This window comes from Pelophylax lessonae (genome assembly GCF_965119305.1).
Source record: "Pelophylax lessonae genome assembly, chromosome: 8".
Taxonomy (NCBI): domain Eukaryota; kingdom Metazoa; phylum Chordata; class Amphibia; order Anura; family Ranidae; genus Pelophylax; species Pelophylax lessonae.
This window is the reverse complement of record NC_138775.1, coordinates 108,566,280-108,585,530: the sequence shown is the minus strand read 5'-3', so window position 1 is coordinate 108,585,530 and position 19,251 is coordinate 108,566,280. Positions and strand designations below refer to the sequence as shown.

Genomic DNA, 19,251 nt, shown 5'->3' with positions numbered 1-19,251 from the left:
GCAGGCTGGCCAGTTAAGCATCTGGACTCTACAATAAAACTCTGCTGTTGTCATAGATGCAGTATGCAATTTAGCATTGTCCTGCTGAAATATGCAAGATCTTTCCTGAAAAAGACACTGTCTGGATGGAAGCATATGCTGCCCTAAAACCTGGATTGACCTTTCAACATTGATGGTGCCTTTCCAAATGTGTAGGCTGACCATTTTATTTGCAGCAATGCACCCTCGTACCATCAGAGATGCAGGCTTTTTAACTAAGTGCTTATAGCAAACCAGAATGTCCCTTTCCTGAAGAGGCGGCATCCATGGTTGCCAAGACAAAATGTCAAGTTTTGATTTGTCTGACCACAGAACCGGTTTCTACTTTGCAACAAGCCATGTTAAATGTGGTTTGGCACGAAGAAGACAGTAGTGTTTCTGGATATGGGTTCTTTGCATGATAGAGCTTTAACTTGCATTTTTGCACAGCAAAATGTGTTCACAGACAGTGGTTTTTGGAAGTATTCCTGAGCCCATGCATTAGTATTCCTGAAGTATTCCTGAGTCCATCACAGAATCATGCCTGTTGTTACTGCAGTGCCATCTAAGGGCCACCAAGATCACGGGCATCCAAAATTGCGCATCACCCTTATTCCTTGCGCACCGAGATTTCTTCAGTTTCTCTGAATCTTTTGATATGTACTGTAGCTGATATATTTAAAGTTTTTGCAATTTTATAGTGAACATTATTCTCAAATTGTTTGACAATTTTTATTTTCAGCTTTTCACAGATTGGTGAACCTCTGCAAATCTTCTGAGACACTCTATAAAAATGCCCTTCACAAAGTTTTTGAGATGTGTTGCTGCAATCCATTTCCCAATTCCAGTTCCAAATTTTTTTCTTAAAATGAAACATTTTCTCAGTTTTAAACTTTTGATATATTTTCTTTTTTTCTATTGTGAAAATATTATAATAATAATATAGGTTGATGAGATTTGAAAATCATTGCATTCTGTTTTTATGTAGATTTTACACAGCATCCCAACAATAATACATTTGGGGCTGCACTTTTATTGTGGGTAAAGCCAAAAGACCCTCTGTCAAGATTTATTGCAGTCTGTGCTCTTGTTGGAGAGAATAAACCCTCTATTTGCCCTGGTGGCAAATATTCCAGGGGCAACTGTTAAAAGATGGGATATCTCTTCGCATTACCTGTTTTATTTCCTGGACAAGAAGTGATATCCTAATATTGGGGCACAAGCCACAAAAAAATAACCTGGTATGAATAGTTTTCTACTCCTATACAAAACGAAAAAACATATTTTTGCTAAAGTTATATTATAAAGTGGAAGTGAGGGAGAGAAGCATCATAAATGTTTTTAACTCTGGGTTATATATGGTTTTATCTTATTGATGCCATGAAAACTGCCTGCTTTGGATGGACAGTTATTTTTGTGATTAATGGCAGTATAAATTGTAATAGCCCAGATCTCTAACTGTCCAAGCACCATTAAAGTGTGATGTGGTTACTTTGTGGCAACTGCGCTCTTCAAATATTTTTAGTGTTCATAAAAGCCTTTATTCCTGTAAATACCCAATAAGAAGTATTCATCAGTTTCCTGAGCCATCTGAGTCGTGTACATACTGTAAATGAGCAATGTTTAAAAAAAAAAAAAAAAAAAATGTAGTCCCTTCACTGAAGCTGCAGCCCATATTCTCCTTCAGAAAAATGTGCTGATAATTGGGTCAGTGAAGGCTTTTAAATAAGAATCAGGATGCAAGGAAATTCAAATCCCTTGTACCCAGAATGCACAATTGTATTTGTGAGCCCATGCTAAAGTTAAAAGCTGGCCATACACTAATCAAAATTTGGCCTGTTCAACAGTGATTGATCGAATTTCGATCAGTGTGTGGCCATCCTGAGAAGTTGGAAAACTTTCTGGATTTACAGCTGCAGCCCCTGATCAGAACATTCTGACAGTTGTTTCAGTGGGGTGGGACTTCTCCATTCACCTAATTTGTGTGGTTGAAGGAATCCCGCTGGCTCAATAATATAGATAATGGTGTATACTGTAGCCAGCCTAACCCCTTCACGCCGACATAACACAAACATGCGCAGGCATAACCCTGGTACCAGTTTTTAGAGCCGACGGTCCGCTTTATTGTAGTAACAGATGCGGCTAATTAGCAAGAGCTGAACAAAGCCCGAATCGACTTTCATCATGTCTCGGATCTAGTAACCTGAAAGCGATGTCATGACATGCTTTTAAATGCAAAAGAGGGATTTGGGGTCTTATAGACCCCAGATCCCTCCACAAAAATACCTGACCCGTAAGTATTGCTCTCACAAGTGATGTTTTACATTCCTTGTGACAGCAATAAAAGTGATTTAAAAAAAAAATTAAAGGGACAGTGTAAAAATAAAATAAGAAAAAAAATTTTTTTAAGTGCCCCCCATCTCTCCATCCTTGTGCTCATAAGCGAACTCGTACGTAAGTAGCGCCCACAAATGTAAACTGTGTTCAAACCACACGTGAGGTATTGCTGTGATCATTAGAGCGAGAGCAAGAATGCTAGCAATAAACTCCCTCTTTAACTCTAAACTGGTGATTATCGAGATTTTTATGTTCCATAGTTTGTTGCCATTCCACAAGTGTGCAAAATTTTAAAGCATGACATGTTGGGTATCTATTTGGCATAACATCATCTTTCACATTTATACAAAAATATTTGGCTAACTTTACTGTTTTTTTTTATTCATGAAAGTGTATTTTCTCTTATGTCCTATGACAGTCGCCGCTCCTCATATAGTCTTCACCAATGGGTATTGACTTCCGCTCCGCAGGAGTAGCTAGGCATAAGACTTGTTAAAAACAAAAGCATTTAACATAGACACACCCATGGGGGCTGTCCCACTGGTCAATACCCCCCTGCAGTAAGCCATCCCAACTCAGTTTGTCTCTGCCTAGCGTTAGGAGTAGATAGGCTTCCCTGTGCTGGGGCTACAGTCTCAGCCTTCTAATCTTTTCTTATGATTTTTATTTGCAAAATGTCGGTTTTTCTTTGCTTTACTAGCTGTTTGTTTTGTCAGCTTTAGTTTTAGTCGGATCTTCGGATGAAGATGGATTTTGCAGAGCTGGGAATCGGACTGGCCGCCCTGGCTCTCCAGGGCAGAGGGGTCCCCAGCCCGCCATCGAGCGTTCGGCTATGGTTCGCCCTGGCACTATGAAGACCCATCCCTGTTCGCAGCAGGGATGCAGCCTATGAGGTGGCTACCTCACTGGACGCATCTGCGGTTAAGTACTGCAGTGTCCTGCGTTTTGGCTGACGGCATTCCCTGTCATCTGAGGACAGAGGCTTTCCGTTTATTAGAGGCTCCCCACGCCATCCGGTACAAGTAAGTACTTCCCTGTGTGGGGCCTCTGTCTGGGGTGGCAGTCCCGTGTTGCTGTGTGTCCCCTCATGTCTGTGCGTTTGTGGGGCTCCCGGATGCGATCCCTGCGGGGGTCATTTTTATTGCACTGCTGGCGCTGTGTGGTTTTGGGGGCCTCTCTCCTGTGTCACTTCAGCGTTTGGGAGGTGCAGACTGTGTGTGCGGCGGCCGCTGCGGCTAAAAACCGCGCAGTCCGCCATTTTGGATGTGGGCAGCATGTCTGGCTTCAATATGGGCTTTGCTAACAGCTTGCTGTGTAGTGTTTTGGTGCCATCCGGCGCCATCTTGTGTGTGGCAGAACGATCGTTCCGAGCACATGTCCGCGGCCATCTTGCCGAAGCCTCCCATTACTTACTTTAATTACTTACTATGTGCAGCTATTTTCCCTTAGCCTTGCAGCATATAGTTCAGCCCCTGGTGACCTCACTTCCTTTTCTTTTGGAGCAGCGATCGGTGGTGTAACACTCTGTGGGGCTCTGCAGACTGTCTCTTCCATATTTCTCTGTTTCATCCCTTCTGGCTCAGTTTTGTCCCTTTTGAGGGGTCTGTGTACACAGTGTATTTAGCGGTGGGCTGCGCACTCCGCAGCACTTTTAAAGGGCCAGTACCTTTTTTTTTTTTCATTGTGTTTCTGCAATGGAATCTCAGGAGAGCAAATTCCCCCCAGCCTTGGTGGGGCACCCCAGTTCTGCTGAACCCCCCGTTATACCTAATTTGGCCACTGTGGTGGCGTCTTTAGTGTCAAAAATGGAGGTGCTGATGGCTGAACGAGCTGCTAGAAAAAGGCCTAGACTATCTTTCTCCTCTGATTCAGATGGTGATGTGGCATCTGTGGCTGGCGTGCCCTTTTCAGGGTCTCGCTCGTCCCTGGACCCGCTGGGGTCTGAGGCGGAGGTGGAGGGGGTAGATGTTTCTCCCCCGGGGTCGCCTGAAGAACGCACAGCTATGGATGTGTTAATTTCTTCTGTAAAAGAAACCCTACATTTGGAGGATGAGCCCAATCCTCCGGGCATTGTGTCCTCCTTTGGTACTCATAGGACCCGAAAGTCGGCGCAGGTTTTTCCCTGCCCCGCTGAGTTTCATCACACTGTGAATGAACAATGGCACGGTTTGAAACGCCCTTTCACGGTGCCTAATCGGTTTAAACTGCTTTACCCCTTTGCGCCTTCTACAGATTCGCGCTGGTGTGTGGCTCCCCAGGTGGATCACACGGTGGCCGTGTTAAACAATGCTACTTTGGTTCCCACTGAGGATACCCCGTTGTTCCGGGATCCTACGGACAGGAGGTTGGAGTCTCTGGCCCGTCATGCCTACATGGTGGCGGGTTCCATGCTCAAACCTATTTTCACCTCTGTCATGGTGGCTCAGGCGGTGGGAAATTGGACTAAGGTGCTTAGACGCACTCTCGCGTCTGATTCTGCCCCACCTGCTACGCTGGACATGGTGGACCAAATTCATCAAGGGGTCATGTATTTGTGTGATGCAGCCTTAAATGAGGCCCCTTTGGCTACGCGCCTGTCTAGTGTCGCGGTGTTTAACCGTCGACTGATCTGGCTGAAGAGCTGGTCGGCTGACCAGACGTCACGGAAAACGGTGGCTGATTTTCCCTATGCAGGGTCTCGCCTGTTTGGCGAGGCTTTAGATACCCTGGTGAAAGGTGTCACTGGGGGCAAAAGCACTCTGCTGCCCCAAAATCCGAAGAACAAGCCTTTGGTTCCCGCTTTTAGACCCAATCAGGGGTCCTTTCGTGCCTTCAAGCCACAAAACAAGGGTAAACCTTTCAAGGGCCAAGGTGGCCAGAAAAAGCCTTGGGCGGGCAAGCAGAAGTCCGCCCTCACCCGTTTCAGGGGTGGGGGGAGGTTGGCGCGGTTTCCTCCAACCTTGGCTGCTCCGAATCCCAGACAGGTGGGTTCAGGAAATCATTTGATCGGGATACAAAATCAAATTCCTTTCACGGCCGGCGAACAGATTCTTTCCCTCAAATCTTCATTTGACCCCAGGGCGCCTGCAGAAACTGCATCAAGCGGTGCAGGATCTCCTTGCCCAGGGGGTGATTGTCCCGGTGCCTCATCGGGACAGGTTTTGGGGGTTTTACTCGAATCTGTTCACTGTGCCCAGAAAGGAGGGCAAGGTGCATCCTATCCTGGACTTAAAAGCTCTGAACCGCTTTGTGCGCGTTCGAAAGTTCCGCATGGAATCTCTCCGCTCGGTGGTGGCCTCCCTGAGTCCAGGGGAATTCCTGGCCTCTATCGACCTGAAGGATACGTACCTGCACATCCCCATTTTTCGAGGGTCATCAGAGGGACCACTATCAGTTCGAAGCGCTACCTTTCGGTCTCGCTTTGGCTCCAAGAGTCTTTACCAAAGTGCTGGCGCCTGTTCTGGGCCTGTTGCGGGCACAGGGCATTGCGGTCTTGGGATATCTGGATGATTTCCTGTTAAGATCGAGTGCCTGTCAGTCTGTTGTGTGATCTGTCGACTACGGTACAGACGCTCCAGGAGTTCGGTTGGACCATCAACGTTCAGAAGTCGACTTTGTCTCCTTCGGTTCGTCTTCCCTATCTGGGAATGGTTCTGGACTCTGCTCAAGCAAAGGTTTTTCTGCCGGAGGACAAGCTCCGGACCCTTCAGGACGAGATCAGGTCCCTCAGGGACAACCAATCCTCGTCATTCAGGACCTGTATGCGGTGCCTGGGGTTTATGGTGTCAGCCTTCGAGGCGATACCCTTTGCTCAGTTTCACACACGGTCTCTCCAAGCGGAGATCCTGGCCAGGTGGGACAGACTACCTCAGTCCTTGGATCTGAGTGTCTCATTGAGTTGCCGGACCAGAATGGATCTTCTGTGGTGGCTTCAGTCCCCGGCTGTGTCGGAAGGCAAATCCTTCTGTCCGTTACTGTGGACAGTGATTACCACGGATGCCAGCCTGTCGGGCTGGGGTGGAGTACTGGGCAACCTGTCTGCCCAGGGCACTTGGTCGGAGGAGGAATCCTCCCCTCCGATCAACATATTGGAATTGAGAGCGATCAAACTCTGTCTCTTCCAGTGGTCGGATCGACTTTGGGGTCGTCCCGTTCGGGTACAGACGGACAATGCTACCGCGGTGGTGTACATCAACCACCAAGGGGGCACCAGGAGGGCCCGGGAGATGACCGACATTCTGTCTTGGGCCGAGGCTCGTGTCCCGGCGATTTCGGCAGTTCACATTCCGGGTGTGGAGAATTGGCAGGCAGATTATCTGAGCCGACAGACCCTGGATCGGGGGAATAGTCCCTACACCCGGAGGTCTTCCAAATGCTGTGTGCGAAGTGGGGATCCCCGGACGTGGATCTGTTCGCGTCTCGGCTAAACCACAAGGTGGAAAGGTTCGTGGCAAGAATGCGCGATCCTCTGGCGGATGCCTCGAATGCTCTGGTGGCCCCTTGGCATCAGTATCGTCTGATGTATGCCTTTCCTCCGATTCAGTTGTTATCCAGGTTCCTTCGCAGGTTGGCCTCGGAACCGAACTTGGTGATTCTGGTGGCACCGGACTGGCCACGCCGGTCCTGGTACACGGACATCGTTCACTTAGCAGTCGCGCCTCCTTGGTGACTGCCAATGCGAGAAGATCTACTGTCTCAGGGACCGATCTTCCATCCTGCTTTACAGTCGCTGGCTTTAACGGCCTGGCTGTTGAAAGCCAGGTCCTGAGAGACGGGTCTCTCCCCAGAGGTCATTCCTACCTTAATCAAGGCTAGAAAAGCCTCGTCTGGTAAAATTTTTTACCGTACCTAGAAAGCTTATTTTGCCTGGTGTGAGTTCAGGGGGTTTTCTCCTCGCTCATACTCAGTGACGAGAGTTTTGGATTTCCTCCAGTCTGGTGTGGACCAGCGCCTGGCTCTGGCCACGATAAAGGGCCAGGTATCTGCACTGGCTGTTGTTTTTTCCACGCCCTGTGGCGTCTCATTTCTTCGCACCTTCATTCAAGGTGTGCGACATTTGGCCCTTCCCCCGAAGGGAGCCTTTACCTCCACTGGACTTGGTTCTGTCCGTGTTACAGCGTTCTCCCTTTGAAAACATCCGGGAGATATCGTTGCCTCTGCTGTCTAAGAAGGTTGCCCTTTTAGTGGCGATCACTTCGGCTCGCAGGGTGTCTGAGTTGGCAGCGTTGTCTTGCCGCTCCCCTTACCTGGTGGTTCATAAAGATAAGGTGGTCTTGCAACCTAACTCGTCATTTCTCCCTAACGTGGTGTCTGACTTTCACCTTAATGAGGACATGTTTTGCCTTCGCTCTGTGCAAAGCCTAAGCATCCTAAGGAGGTTACCTTGCATTCCTTGGATGTTGTCCAGGCGATCAAGGTTTACCTGTCATCCACTGATTCCTTTCGGAAATCGGATTCCCTCTTTGTCCTTCCTGAGGGACCTCGGAAAGGGCATGGCTGCGTCTGCGGCGACCATTGCAAAATGGATCAGACGGACGATTGTACAGGCCTATGCTTTGAAGGAACAGGTTCCACCCTTCCCTGTTAAGGCGCACTCTACCAGATCGATGAGTACGTCCTGGGCCTACCGGCTTCAGGCTTCGGTGGCCCAGGTGTGCAAGGCTGCGACTTGGTCGTCAGTGAACACCCTTTCCAAATTCTATAAGATTGATGTTCTGGCATCAGCTGATGCCTCCTTTGGCGGCAAAGTTCTCTGCGCGGCAGTGCCATAGGGGACCCTTTTTTTTTGTGGGTCCTTGGTGTTTGGGGTTGTTTATCCCCTGGGTTATTTGCTTTCCTTGGATGTTGCTCCTGTTGAGCCTTTTCTGTTGCCCAGAAGGTTCTGTTACTGTGCGTGTAAGGTTCCTTTCTCTGATGTGGGTACTGCGTTGCCTTTTCTACGGTTGCGTCTCCCACCCCTCATGTCTACACTGCTTTGGGACATCCCATTGGTGAAGACTATATGAGGGCGGCGACTGTCGGAGGACATAAGAGAAAACTGAATTTTTGTAAAATCTTACCGTAAAATTCCTTTCTCTGAGTCCTCCGACAGTCGCTGCCCCCACCCCTCTTTTGGAGTTTTTTCTTGTACACTTACTGCTATGCTAACAAACTGAGTTGGGATGGCTTACTGCAGGGGGTATTGGCCAGTGGGACAGCCCCCATGGGTGTATCTATGTTAAATGCTTTTGTTTTTAACAAGTCTTATGCCTAGCTACTCCTGTGGAGCGGAAGTCAATACCCTTTGGTGAAGACTATATGAGGGGCGGCGACTGTCGGAGGACTCAGAGAAAGGAATTTAACGGTAAGATTTTACAAAAATTCATTTTTTTCCAAAAAAATTGCATTTGAAAGAACGCTGCTCAAATACAGTGGGACATAAAATATTGCAATGACCACCATTTTATTCCCTAGGGTCTTTGCAAATATATATGATGTTTGGGGGTTCTAAGTAATTTTCTAGCAAAAAATACTGATTTTAACTTGTAAGCAACAAGCAAGTGTAAGCAAGTGTCAGAAAAAGGCTTAGTCTTCAAGGGGTTAAGGTTTTTCACTGTGCACATACTAAACTGAGTATGAATTTGTTTGGAGCTTAGTCTGCTTCAATGCTGATAACACTATTGGCTGTAGTTTGCAGCACTCGTGTTTCGATACATTTTTGTGGCTAGAGATATGTTGACCACCTTTCCGTACCGGTGTTTGTTACATTGTAGTAGGTTGCCTGTTGCAGAAATAGGCCAACATCTGATGGGCAAGATATTAGAATAAAAAGAAGGGCACTCAGCTAATAATCAAAGTAATTTATTTGTATTAACTTTTTGTTTTCTGTACACCCCAGTTAATTACTAGCCAAATAATTTTAAATAGGTGATGGGGGGGCGGGCCAGATGTAGAACTAACCAGTGGGGAGCAAGGTTCAGCGAGCATTATTAGGGGCATTAGCGGTAGGGTGATCAGAGATCCAAAACCTAAGGTAGGTAATTTGACAAATCGAAAGTGCTGCCTCATTACATCTAGCGAGGATATAGTATGCAACCAGACAAAATTACGAGGTTTGTTTGCCAATGCTAGAAGTCTGGCCAACAGTTGGGAGAAGTGAAGCTGTTAATGTATGAGGAGGATTTTATGGGAATTTCGGAGACTTGGTTTGACAGCTCTCATAATTGGCTGGCAACCATTCAGGGGTATTTCCTTTATCGCAGATATATGAAAGGTAAAAAAGAGGGAGGGGTATGCCTGTATATCAAGAACGATGTGCAAGTGAATATGAGGAACGATACCACGAATGGAGCTAGGGAGGAGGTGGAATCCTTATGGGTAGAGCTTCAAAGGGAAGGTACTATGGGGAAAGTAATGTAGGGCGTATGCTATAGGCCCCCCAACCAGAGAGAGGGGGACCTCCTATCACAGCTTGGAATGGCAGCAAGGATGGGAAATGTCATTATAATGGGGGATTTTAATTATCCAGATATAGACTAAGAAGGAACTGCGCATTTGTCTGAGGCTCACCATTTCCCAAATGTTTTGCAGGACAATTTCATTGGTCAGATGGTAAACAAACTAACGAGAAACAGTGCATTACTAGACCCACTGATTACTAACAATACAGACCTGATCGCGAATGTAGAAGTACGGGGCAACTTAGGAAACAGTGACCATAGGTCAATTAGTTTCAGTATAAACCACAGAAATAGGAAACACAAGGGTAATACAAGGACGCTGAATTTCAAAAGAGCTAACTTCCCTATACTGCCCTCTTTGCTAGACGATATTAAATGGGATAGAATCCTAGGAACAAAGAACACTGGGCAAAAAGGGGAGTGCTTTAAGAACATATTAAATATAGGTATTGGCCAGTGCATTCCAACGGGAAAAAAGTTAAAAATAGCTAAAACTCCAACGTAAAAATGCATATAAAAACAAAAGAAAAGGCTTTTAAAAAATACAAGGCTGATGGGTCATTGGCAGCAGTCCAACATTACAAAGAATGCAATAAGAAATGTAAGAGCACAATCGAGGCGGCTAAGAAAGAACACGAAAGGGACATAGCGGAAGAGAGTAGAAAAAAAAACCCCAATAAATTGTCTAAGTATATAAATAGTAAGTAAGTGAGGCCAGAACATTTGGCCCTATAAAGAACAACAAAGGGAATCTGGCTATAAGGGACAGAGAGGAAGGCAAAGGTTCTAAATAAATTCTTCTCCTCAGTCTTCACAAAAGAAATGGGGGGGGGATTTAGTAACCTAGACTGTAATGTTAATAACACATCACAGGAAGCACCCTCATGGTTAACAGAAGAGAGACTCAGAACGACCTGAAAAACTTAACATAAACAAGTCACTGGGACCAGATGGCTTAAACCCGAGGGTCCTTAAGGAACTCAGCCTTGTGATAACCAGACCATTGTTCCTAATTTTTATGGATAGTCTACTGACGAGAATGGTACCAGCTGATGGGAGAAAAGCCAATGTGGTCGCAATATTTAAAAAGGGGCCGAGATATATCCCTTGGAACTACGGGCCGGTTAGCCTAACATCAATAGTCTGCAAGCTATTGGAGGGGATAAGGGACTATATACAAGACTTTAGTAATGAAAACGGTATCATTAGTAGTAATCAGCGTAGATGCAGAAAAAATGGCTCTGCCAGACCAGTCTATTGGCCTTCTATGAAGAAGTGAGCTGCCATATAGATAAAGGATTACAAAAAGGAAATTCCCCTGGTTGTGGGATTTTTAAGGCACTGGTTAGAAAAGTTGTATATAAATAACAAGAATTTTATGAAAAATACAATTTATTGAAAGAAAGTTACAAAAAGTAAAAAAATGGCAAGCTCTTTACAATACATCGAATCACAAGACAGAAAATGACCACTAGACCCCAGGGTGAAAACCCTTACAAAAAGTTAAAAAATGGCAAGCTGTATACAATACATTGAATCACAAGACAGAAAATGACCACTAGACCCCAGGGTGAAAACCCAACGCGTTTCAAAGTCACAAATATAACTCCTTCTTCAGGGGTAACCTTGGATAGCTGTCTGTGGGTGATTAATTGCATAAATAAGTAATTTCATAATATTTACAAACATATTATAATCCTATCACAAAGATTTATAGAAAAAGGGGACAATGTCCCAGGACAAAGACAGAATTTCAAAGCGAAAAAACACTTACATAATCTGGTGTGTTGATTTGGAATTGTGAGCCTGCCAGCATAACATTAAAAACAGGTGATCAGTGCTCAGACCATTAACCAAGGAATGCTGATCAAGGGTGTCAGAGAAGAATCTTTGTTACTGATGATCCATAAAGGAAGATCTTAATGGTATGTGCTGTCCAGCCAGCGGCTGGTTGGGGACAGCTGAAACCCAGAAGTTGGAAGCTCTGCTGGATGAAAATTGAGGTGGAAAAATCAAAAAACTTTCTATCCAAAGAGGGGGATCAAAAATGTAAGATATAAAATCTTACAATTGTTTGTTATAATGAACGGGATATTACAGGGAGAGTCAGGATAAATAAGTTCCTCTATTTTGGATTATCACATAAGGATCTATATTTTTCTTCTATATAAATGATCATTTGTGACAATGTTAGATACTGCAACAGGGCTAGCAATTCATCATAATATTATGGAGTGATAAACTTTATGGGGCTGAATTACAAAAAGGTCTATAGACATGTATCATTGACTTATGAATTATTGAAGAAAAAGGAAACCTTCATAGAATTCCTAATGCAATTCTATTGTCTCATATAGCGAGTATGATCAAAGAAATCATTACCTTGAAGGTGTTCAGTAGCCCCAGAGACACAAATAAGAAAGGATCATCATCTTCCCAACAGGTGAGCAATGCAGCTCATCGTCAGGAAGTTGGGGTTTATATTACCTGGATAATTGTTTAATGAGTCGCAGCCCTGTGTGGCTCCCAATCAATTCTAATCAGCTGCTTCCTGTGAAGGGTTCCCTGGCACACGGGAGCCGGCCGCGGCCCCAGCCGCGCATGCGCATCGTCATGACGCGGCAGAGATGCGACCGGGTCCTGCGTTCCACCGTCACGGAATGATTCCGTCGGCGTGGAACGCAGGCGGACTCAGGATGAGCGTGCGCGATAGATCTCAAAGAGATCTAGATGGTTAGACACTGCTCATACAGCGGACAACCACTGGATGGCGTCCACTTACCGTGCCGGGCATGTCCCCAAAGAGCACTTTCAAAGGAAATGTCTGTAAATGAAAAAAGGCACATAGAATCGATTACTGCAGCCAGCATGAAAATAACTTTCAAAACATGGCAATACTATCATGAGGTCGGCGTGACCACAATTGAGAGCAAACAATATACAGTTATCAGCAAACCTATATCAGCATTATGTCTTGATGAATGGATAAGAGCAGACTTATACCTGTGCATAGAACAGTGTGAGAATACAACAAGATCAGTGGAAAAGATATACATAAATTATATGAACAGTCATCAAATACATAACAATACATAAATACATTATAATATGAATAGTGGGATATGCAATGCATGTATCTCAATAATAATTTTCTTTTTCCCACATCAATAATGATGAAAACAGACAATCGGAAAAAAAGAAAGAAGCAGATAAAGGAGGAAATAGTTGAAATTTATTTTTCCATGCCTCCTGATGTGAATCCCTCCAGGAATGGCTTAAATGATACCATTTAATTTAACCCAGGAGGGTCAGTGGCCCTCAGGGTATAAATTCAGCGTAATTCCATCTGTAGCAAGACTTTTTATAGATAAAGGATGGCCTCTAGATGTTGTGTATCTGGATTTTGCAAAGGCATTTGATAGAGTTCCCCACAAAGTTTACTGTACAATCGAAGGTACGTAGGTATATTGACCATAGGGTGAGTACCTGGATTGAAAACTGGCTTCAGGGGCGAGTCCAAAGGGTGTTGATAAATGGGGAGGGACTCAGGATGGTCTGGTATGGAAAGTGGGGTCCCCCAAACATCTGTCCTGGGACCAATCCTGTTTAATTTATTCATAAACAATCTAGAGGATGGGATAAACAGGTCAGTCTCCATATTCGCGGATGATACTAAATTAAGCAGGGCAATAACTTCTACACAGGATGTGGAATCCTTACAAGAAGACCTGAACAAAATAATGGAGTGGGCATCTGCAAAGCAAATGAGGTTTAATGTTGGAAAATGTAAGGTAATGCATTTCAGTGCCAGAAATACAAATGCAAGTTGCTCACTAGGGAGAGAGCCTTTGGGGGAATCTAAGATGGAAAAGGACCTGGGGGTCCTAGTACACGACAAGCTCAGCAATGGCATACAATGCCAAGCTGCTTCAAGCAAAGCCAGCAGAATACTGGCATGTATAAAAAAGGGATTTACTACAGAGATAAAACGATAATTCTCCCACTCTACAAGACTCTGGTTCGGCTACATCTTGAGTATGCCGTCCAGTTCTGGGCACCTGTCCTCAGGAAGGATGTGCTGGAACTGGAGAGAGTTCAGAGAAGGGCAACAAAACTAATAAAGGGAATGGAGGACTTCAGCTATGAGGAAAGACTACAAGCATTGAACTTATTCTCTCTAGAGAGGAGATGCTTGAGAGGGAATATATCAATGTACAAATACTGTACTGGCAACCCTAGCATAGGGAACAAACTTTTAAGCGAAAGGGAATATAAAATGACACCCTGCCATTCATTAAAATTAGAAGAGAAGCGGTTTAACCTGAAACTGCGTAAAGGGTTCTTTACCGTCAGATCGGTAAGGATGTGGAATTCTCTTCCACAAGCAGTGGTATTAGCTGGGAGCATCGATAGTTTAAAAAAACGAATAGATGGGCACCTTAACAACCACAACATACAGGGGTATACAATGTACTGTTGATTGCAAACATACACACTCATCATAGGTTGTACTGATGGACTGGCGTCTTTTTTTTTTTTCAACCTCACTAACTATGTAAATGTGTACACACCACTTTTGCATAACATTTATGCAGTGAACCTTCATGTTTTACATTTATTTTTCTTTCATCTCTGCCTTCAGGCTCAATTGCTCCTCCTGCAAAGAATCCTGGTGGCTCCCCATACAACCAGTTTGATATGATGTCTGGAGAATCTGTGGGATTGCATGGAGGGCCAACTGCTGAGAGTTGGTTACCAGCCAAATCCCCTCCTAGTAAAATGGGAAGCAAATCAATTAATACCAGCTGGCCTCCAGGTGAGTCTTACTAGTCATCATTATTATATTGCCAATATTCCCAGGAAAAACAAAATCCATAGTTTCAAACTCCCCCAATCTGTACAATATAAAATTATTTGTTTTGAGAGAGTTCAGGGTTTTTTTTTTTTTTTTTTTTTTTTTTTTTTTTTTTAGAAATCATACTTACCTAGGTGGATGCAGTCATCAGTACCCCGCCAGCTCTAAGATTAAGAGCTGGGCGATCGAAGACCTCTTGCTCAGTTGCTCTGTGAGCAGAGAGCTGGTGACTGTCGGTCACCGGCTTTCTGCTTTGCCTGCGGCTTCAGCCCACTGTCTGCTGAAAACCGTTCACAATAGTGCAGAACCAGCTGCAGTCCTGTGATCCACAGAAGTACAGCCATAAAAGCTTTTGTTGTTGTTCTCCTTTAGATTATTCACACTGTTATGTTACACATCAATGGACAGGTGTTTTGTAAGTTCGCATTTTTTTTTGCTTTTGTGTCCATCTGAAATAGAAAAACATGCAAAAAAAACTCTAGTAATGTTTACTATATGTGCATCTTTGTGCGGTCTGAGAAGACATGCTTTGTTTACACTTCTAACTTTTAGTTTCCTAGTGTGTGTCCTGACATGCAGGGCGCTATGGCAAGCTAAAATAGAGACAAATATCTGTCACGTCTATTAGCAATATTTAAATATGCATTTAAATAAGGGATATACAGTTAGGTTCATGAATATATTCATTAAGGGATATACAGTTAGGTCCATATATATTTTTGGACACAGGCACAATTTTCATACTTTTGTCCCTGTTTGCCACCAGAATAAAATTAAAATGAAACAATCCCAATTAATTTGAAATAAAGACTTGCAGCTTTAATTCAAGGGGTTGAACATAAATCTCAAGTACAAATTTTAGGAACTGCAACCATTTTCATACACCAACTGTCCAACTGTGTATAAAAACGGTTGCAGTTACTAAAACTTTCTACTTGATATTTATGTTCAACCCCTTAAATTAAAGCTAAAAATCTGCACTTCAAATTAATTTGGATTGTTTGTTTCAGATTGTTTAATTTGTCCAATTACATTTGAGCCCCTTGAAATGGGGGGTTTTCAGGGGCTCAAATATAATTGAACAAACAAATCTAATCATTGATAAAATGTTAACTTTTAATATTTTGTTGAGAATCCTTTCCTGGCCTGAAGTCTGGAACCCATGGACAATACCAAAGACTGGGTTTCCTTCTTTCTGATGCTTTACTAAGGCTCTAAATGCTGTTCTTTGTGGGTCTTTCTGCCTTTAGTTTTGCCTTTAGTAAGTGAAATGCATGCTCAATTGAGTTGAGATCAGGTGATTGACTCGGCCATTGCAGAATATTCCACCTCTTTTCCTTCAAAAGCTCCTGGGTTGCTTTTGCTGTGTGTTTTGGATAGTTGTTTGTCTGTACTAGGAAGCGCCGTCCAATCAACTTTGAGCCACGCATGCCCATGCTATCACACTGCCTCCACAATTTTTTACAGATGACGTTGTATGCTTTGGATCATGAGCTGTTCCAAGCCTTCTCCACACTTTTATCTTCCCATCGTTCTGGTACAGGTTAATCTTAGTTTCATCCATCCAAAGAATGCTTTTCAAGAACTGGTCTGGCTTTTTTATTTTTTTGGCAAAGTCTAATCTGGCTTATCTATTCTTCAGGCTTATGAACGGTTTGCACCTTGTGGCGAACCGCCTGTATTTGCTCTCATGAAGTCTTCTCTTGATTGTAGATTTGATACGCCCACCTCCTGGAGAGTGTCCTTCACTTATCTGGATGTTATGAATGGGTTTTTCTTTACCATAGAGAGGATCCTACAATCATCCACTGCTGTTGTCTTCCATGGACATCCAGGCCTTTTTATGTTGCTGAGCTCACCGGTGCATTCTTTCCTCAGAATGTACCAAACTGTTGATTTGGCCACCCCTTTTGTTGCTGCCATCTCTCTGATGGATTTGTTTAGTTTTTAAAACCTTACAATGGCCTGTTTGTTAAGGTCTTACCTTGCCTTCCGGTTGGCAGCCGTCTTGGACATGTGTTTAGACTGCTGTCTCTTATAATCTCTGTTTGCATCATTTGCCTGCTGAATATGCTCAGTGATGATGTTACACACCTGATTATATATATCACCTAATGGCTTACAGTCCTTGTGTTTGTGCTCCAAGGTGCATCACTGCTAGCAGTCTTCTCCGTGCATGACCTGGCTTGGCTGACGACTTTCCTGGCTCATGACCCCGAGTCGGCAGACTACCCGCTTCTGGTCTCCACCCCGGCTTGGATGACTACCCGCTTCTAGACTTGATCCTGGCTTGGATGAATACCCGCTTCTGGACTTGACCGTGGCTTTACCTGATTTCCCTCCCCACTCTGACTGTGCGTTTATTATTGGTGCTCTAATAAATTGCTTTATTTCTATATTGTTTGACAGACGCAGCTCCATATTCTTCTTGATCATTGGGTTATGCTGCCCCCTACAGAAGTAGGACACTAGGCAAGAAAAAGCTTTACCACACCTATGGGGCAGTCCCTGCAGGCATACACCCACACACTCTATCACCTTCCGTTTGTTTCTTCCTAGTATAGGAGTAGGACCTAGTTCCCTGCTGGGGATTCGGTCTTAGCTGTTTTTTTTTTTTTTTGGAACCTTTTTGTAAGACTTTATTTTTTTTAGTTAGTGTTCCTGAGAGAACTACAAGCAACAGCCAGCTGGATTTCGAACTGGATTTCGAACTGGATATACTAGATCCTTAAGCCTGGCCAGCAAGGAGGTTATAGTCCAGCACTAGGCCTCTCCACGACAGAGCCCCAATGGATGGGGGCTGGCCCGCAATTGAAACCTCTAGCTGGGATTCCTTGAGTCGCAGTGTACCCCCTGGCCTTTAGCACCCCCACCCCGGGTGGAGAGGTAGTCTGTTCGGAGTGGCGCCCACCTGATGCCGTGGTATGGGGAGTCATTTTCCCCTCATTTCTCTGGCGGTCTCGGGGTGGAAATGGGCCCCCTCCCTGGGAAAGTCGGACCCTCGGGTATCCCTCGGTTCCCCTGGTCTTTCGGTGATACCAGGCCCCCCTTAGGCCTGTCCCCCCCCCCCCCACACACACACACACACAAGCTGGTTCCTACCTCTGGGGGCGGATGTATTCTGCAGGAGGGGGTTGTCCTGGTGGGGTCTCCTCCTGGGGACCCCCCGATGCCACTGTCTGATGACCCCCCTGGGGGATCCTGGAGACCGCATGGCGTGCCGTGGGGGCTGCCGTTTTGCTGTAATTTTTTTCTCTGCATCAATGCAAAAAAGATCTTTTTGGAATGCATAGGCGGCCATGTTTTGGTAGTTCCCCATAGGAATGCATGGGGCAGCCATTTTCTTGAAGTCCACGATCGCTGGACAGCAAGGGAGAAGCTAGGCGCTCTAGGTATGACCCAGGTGTTTTTCTGTTCCTGTGTCAGATTGTTTTTCCCGTCAAAAGTATAAAAGTAGATCATCCGGGTTTTCAGACTAAACTCTACTGTGGTCCCGGTGGAAGAGTCCCCAGTATTTACAGACCCCCGTGGATAGACAGATTGAATCCCTGTCCCGCCATTTGCATGTGTTAGCGGGCTCAATACAAAAACCGGTCTTTGTGATCACTCTGGTATCAGACCATCACAGAATGGGCAAAGTTGCTGAAAGATGACTTAGAAACGGAGCAACTCTCACCAGGCCTGATAGAGCTCACAGACAAAATGGTCCAAGCCCTTCTGTATATGTTATGTGTCGCTGGATGCGGCTCCACTGGTAGCCAGAGTGTCTGCGGTGGGAGTGGTTAAAATGCTGGTCTGCGGACCAGGCTTCCAAAAAGGCTCTTTCTGGCCTTCCCTTTACGGTGGACAGGTTGTTTGGATCCTCCCTGGATGAGTTGATCAAAGGCCTTACGGGTGGGAAGAGTACTCTTCTACCCCAATCCACCAAGGGAAAGGCACTGTGTAATAGACAGAGGCCTTCATTTGCTGCTCATAGGCGGCCCTTTCGTACCTCTGGGTCACAGGAGAAAGGAGCTAAGCCATTCAGGTGGTCTTAGGGTTCCAGGAAGACATGGTCAGGTAAGCCCAGAACAGGCCAATCTGGATCTGCAGACAAATCCTCATCTGCATGAAGGGACGCCCTCACCTGTTTCTGGGATGGGGGAACGTCTTCACTTCTTTCTGGAACCATGGACTTCCATGACTCAGAACAAATGGGTCCGCGAACTGATCCAAAGCGGGTTACGAGATCTAATTCCGGTCTCGACCATCATCGAACAGGTTCTTCCCGTCCTTTATACGCCTGTCTCCAGACCAGTTAAGGGATCTACGAGAAGCGGTACAAGATCTGCTGTCGTAAGGGGTGATTGTGCCTGTTCCTTCTTGGGAACGCTTTCACTGTGCCCAGGAAAGAAGACAAAGTACATCCAATCCTGGACCTCAAGGCTCTGAACTGCTTTGTGCGGGTACAGAAGTTTAGAATGGAGTCCACTTGCACGGTAGTGGCGTCTCTACACCAAGGAGACATTTTGGCCTCCATAGATATCAAGGACGCATATCTACATATCCCCATATTTACGCTCGACGCCAGCGTTTTCTTTGCTTCGCCGTAGGAGAAGAGTATTATCAATTTGTGACGTTACC

At 45.1% G+C, this 19,251-nt stretch overlaps 1 protein-coding gene across 4 annotated transcripts in view; it reads left to right on the top strand.

The window, feature by feature from the left end:
• Positions 1 to 19,251, top strand: part of TNRC6B (trinucleotide repeat containing adaptor 6B) — a 754,281-nt gene that overhangs the window by 573,609 nt on the left and 161,421 nt on the right. For all 4 annotated transcript variants that reach the window (XM_082265794.1, XM_082265793.1, XM_082265791.1 and 1 more), the window contains one exon: positions 14,416 to 14,589. In XM_082265794.1, coding sequence (XP_082121920.1) covers positions 14,416 to 14,589 — 174 coding nt within the window. The remainder of the gene's footprint in view (positions 1 to 14,415; positions 14,590 to 19,251) is intronic.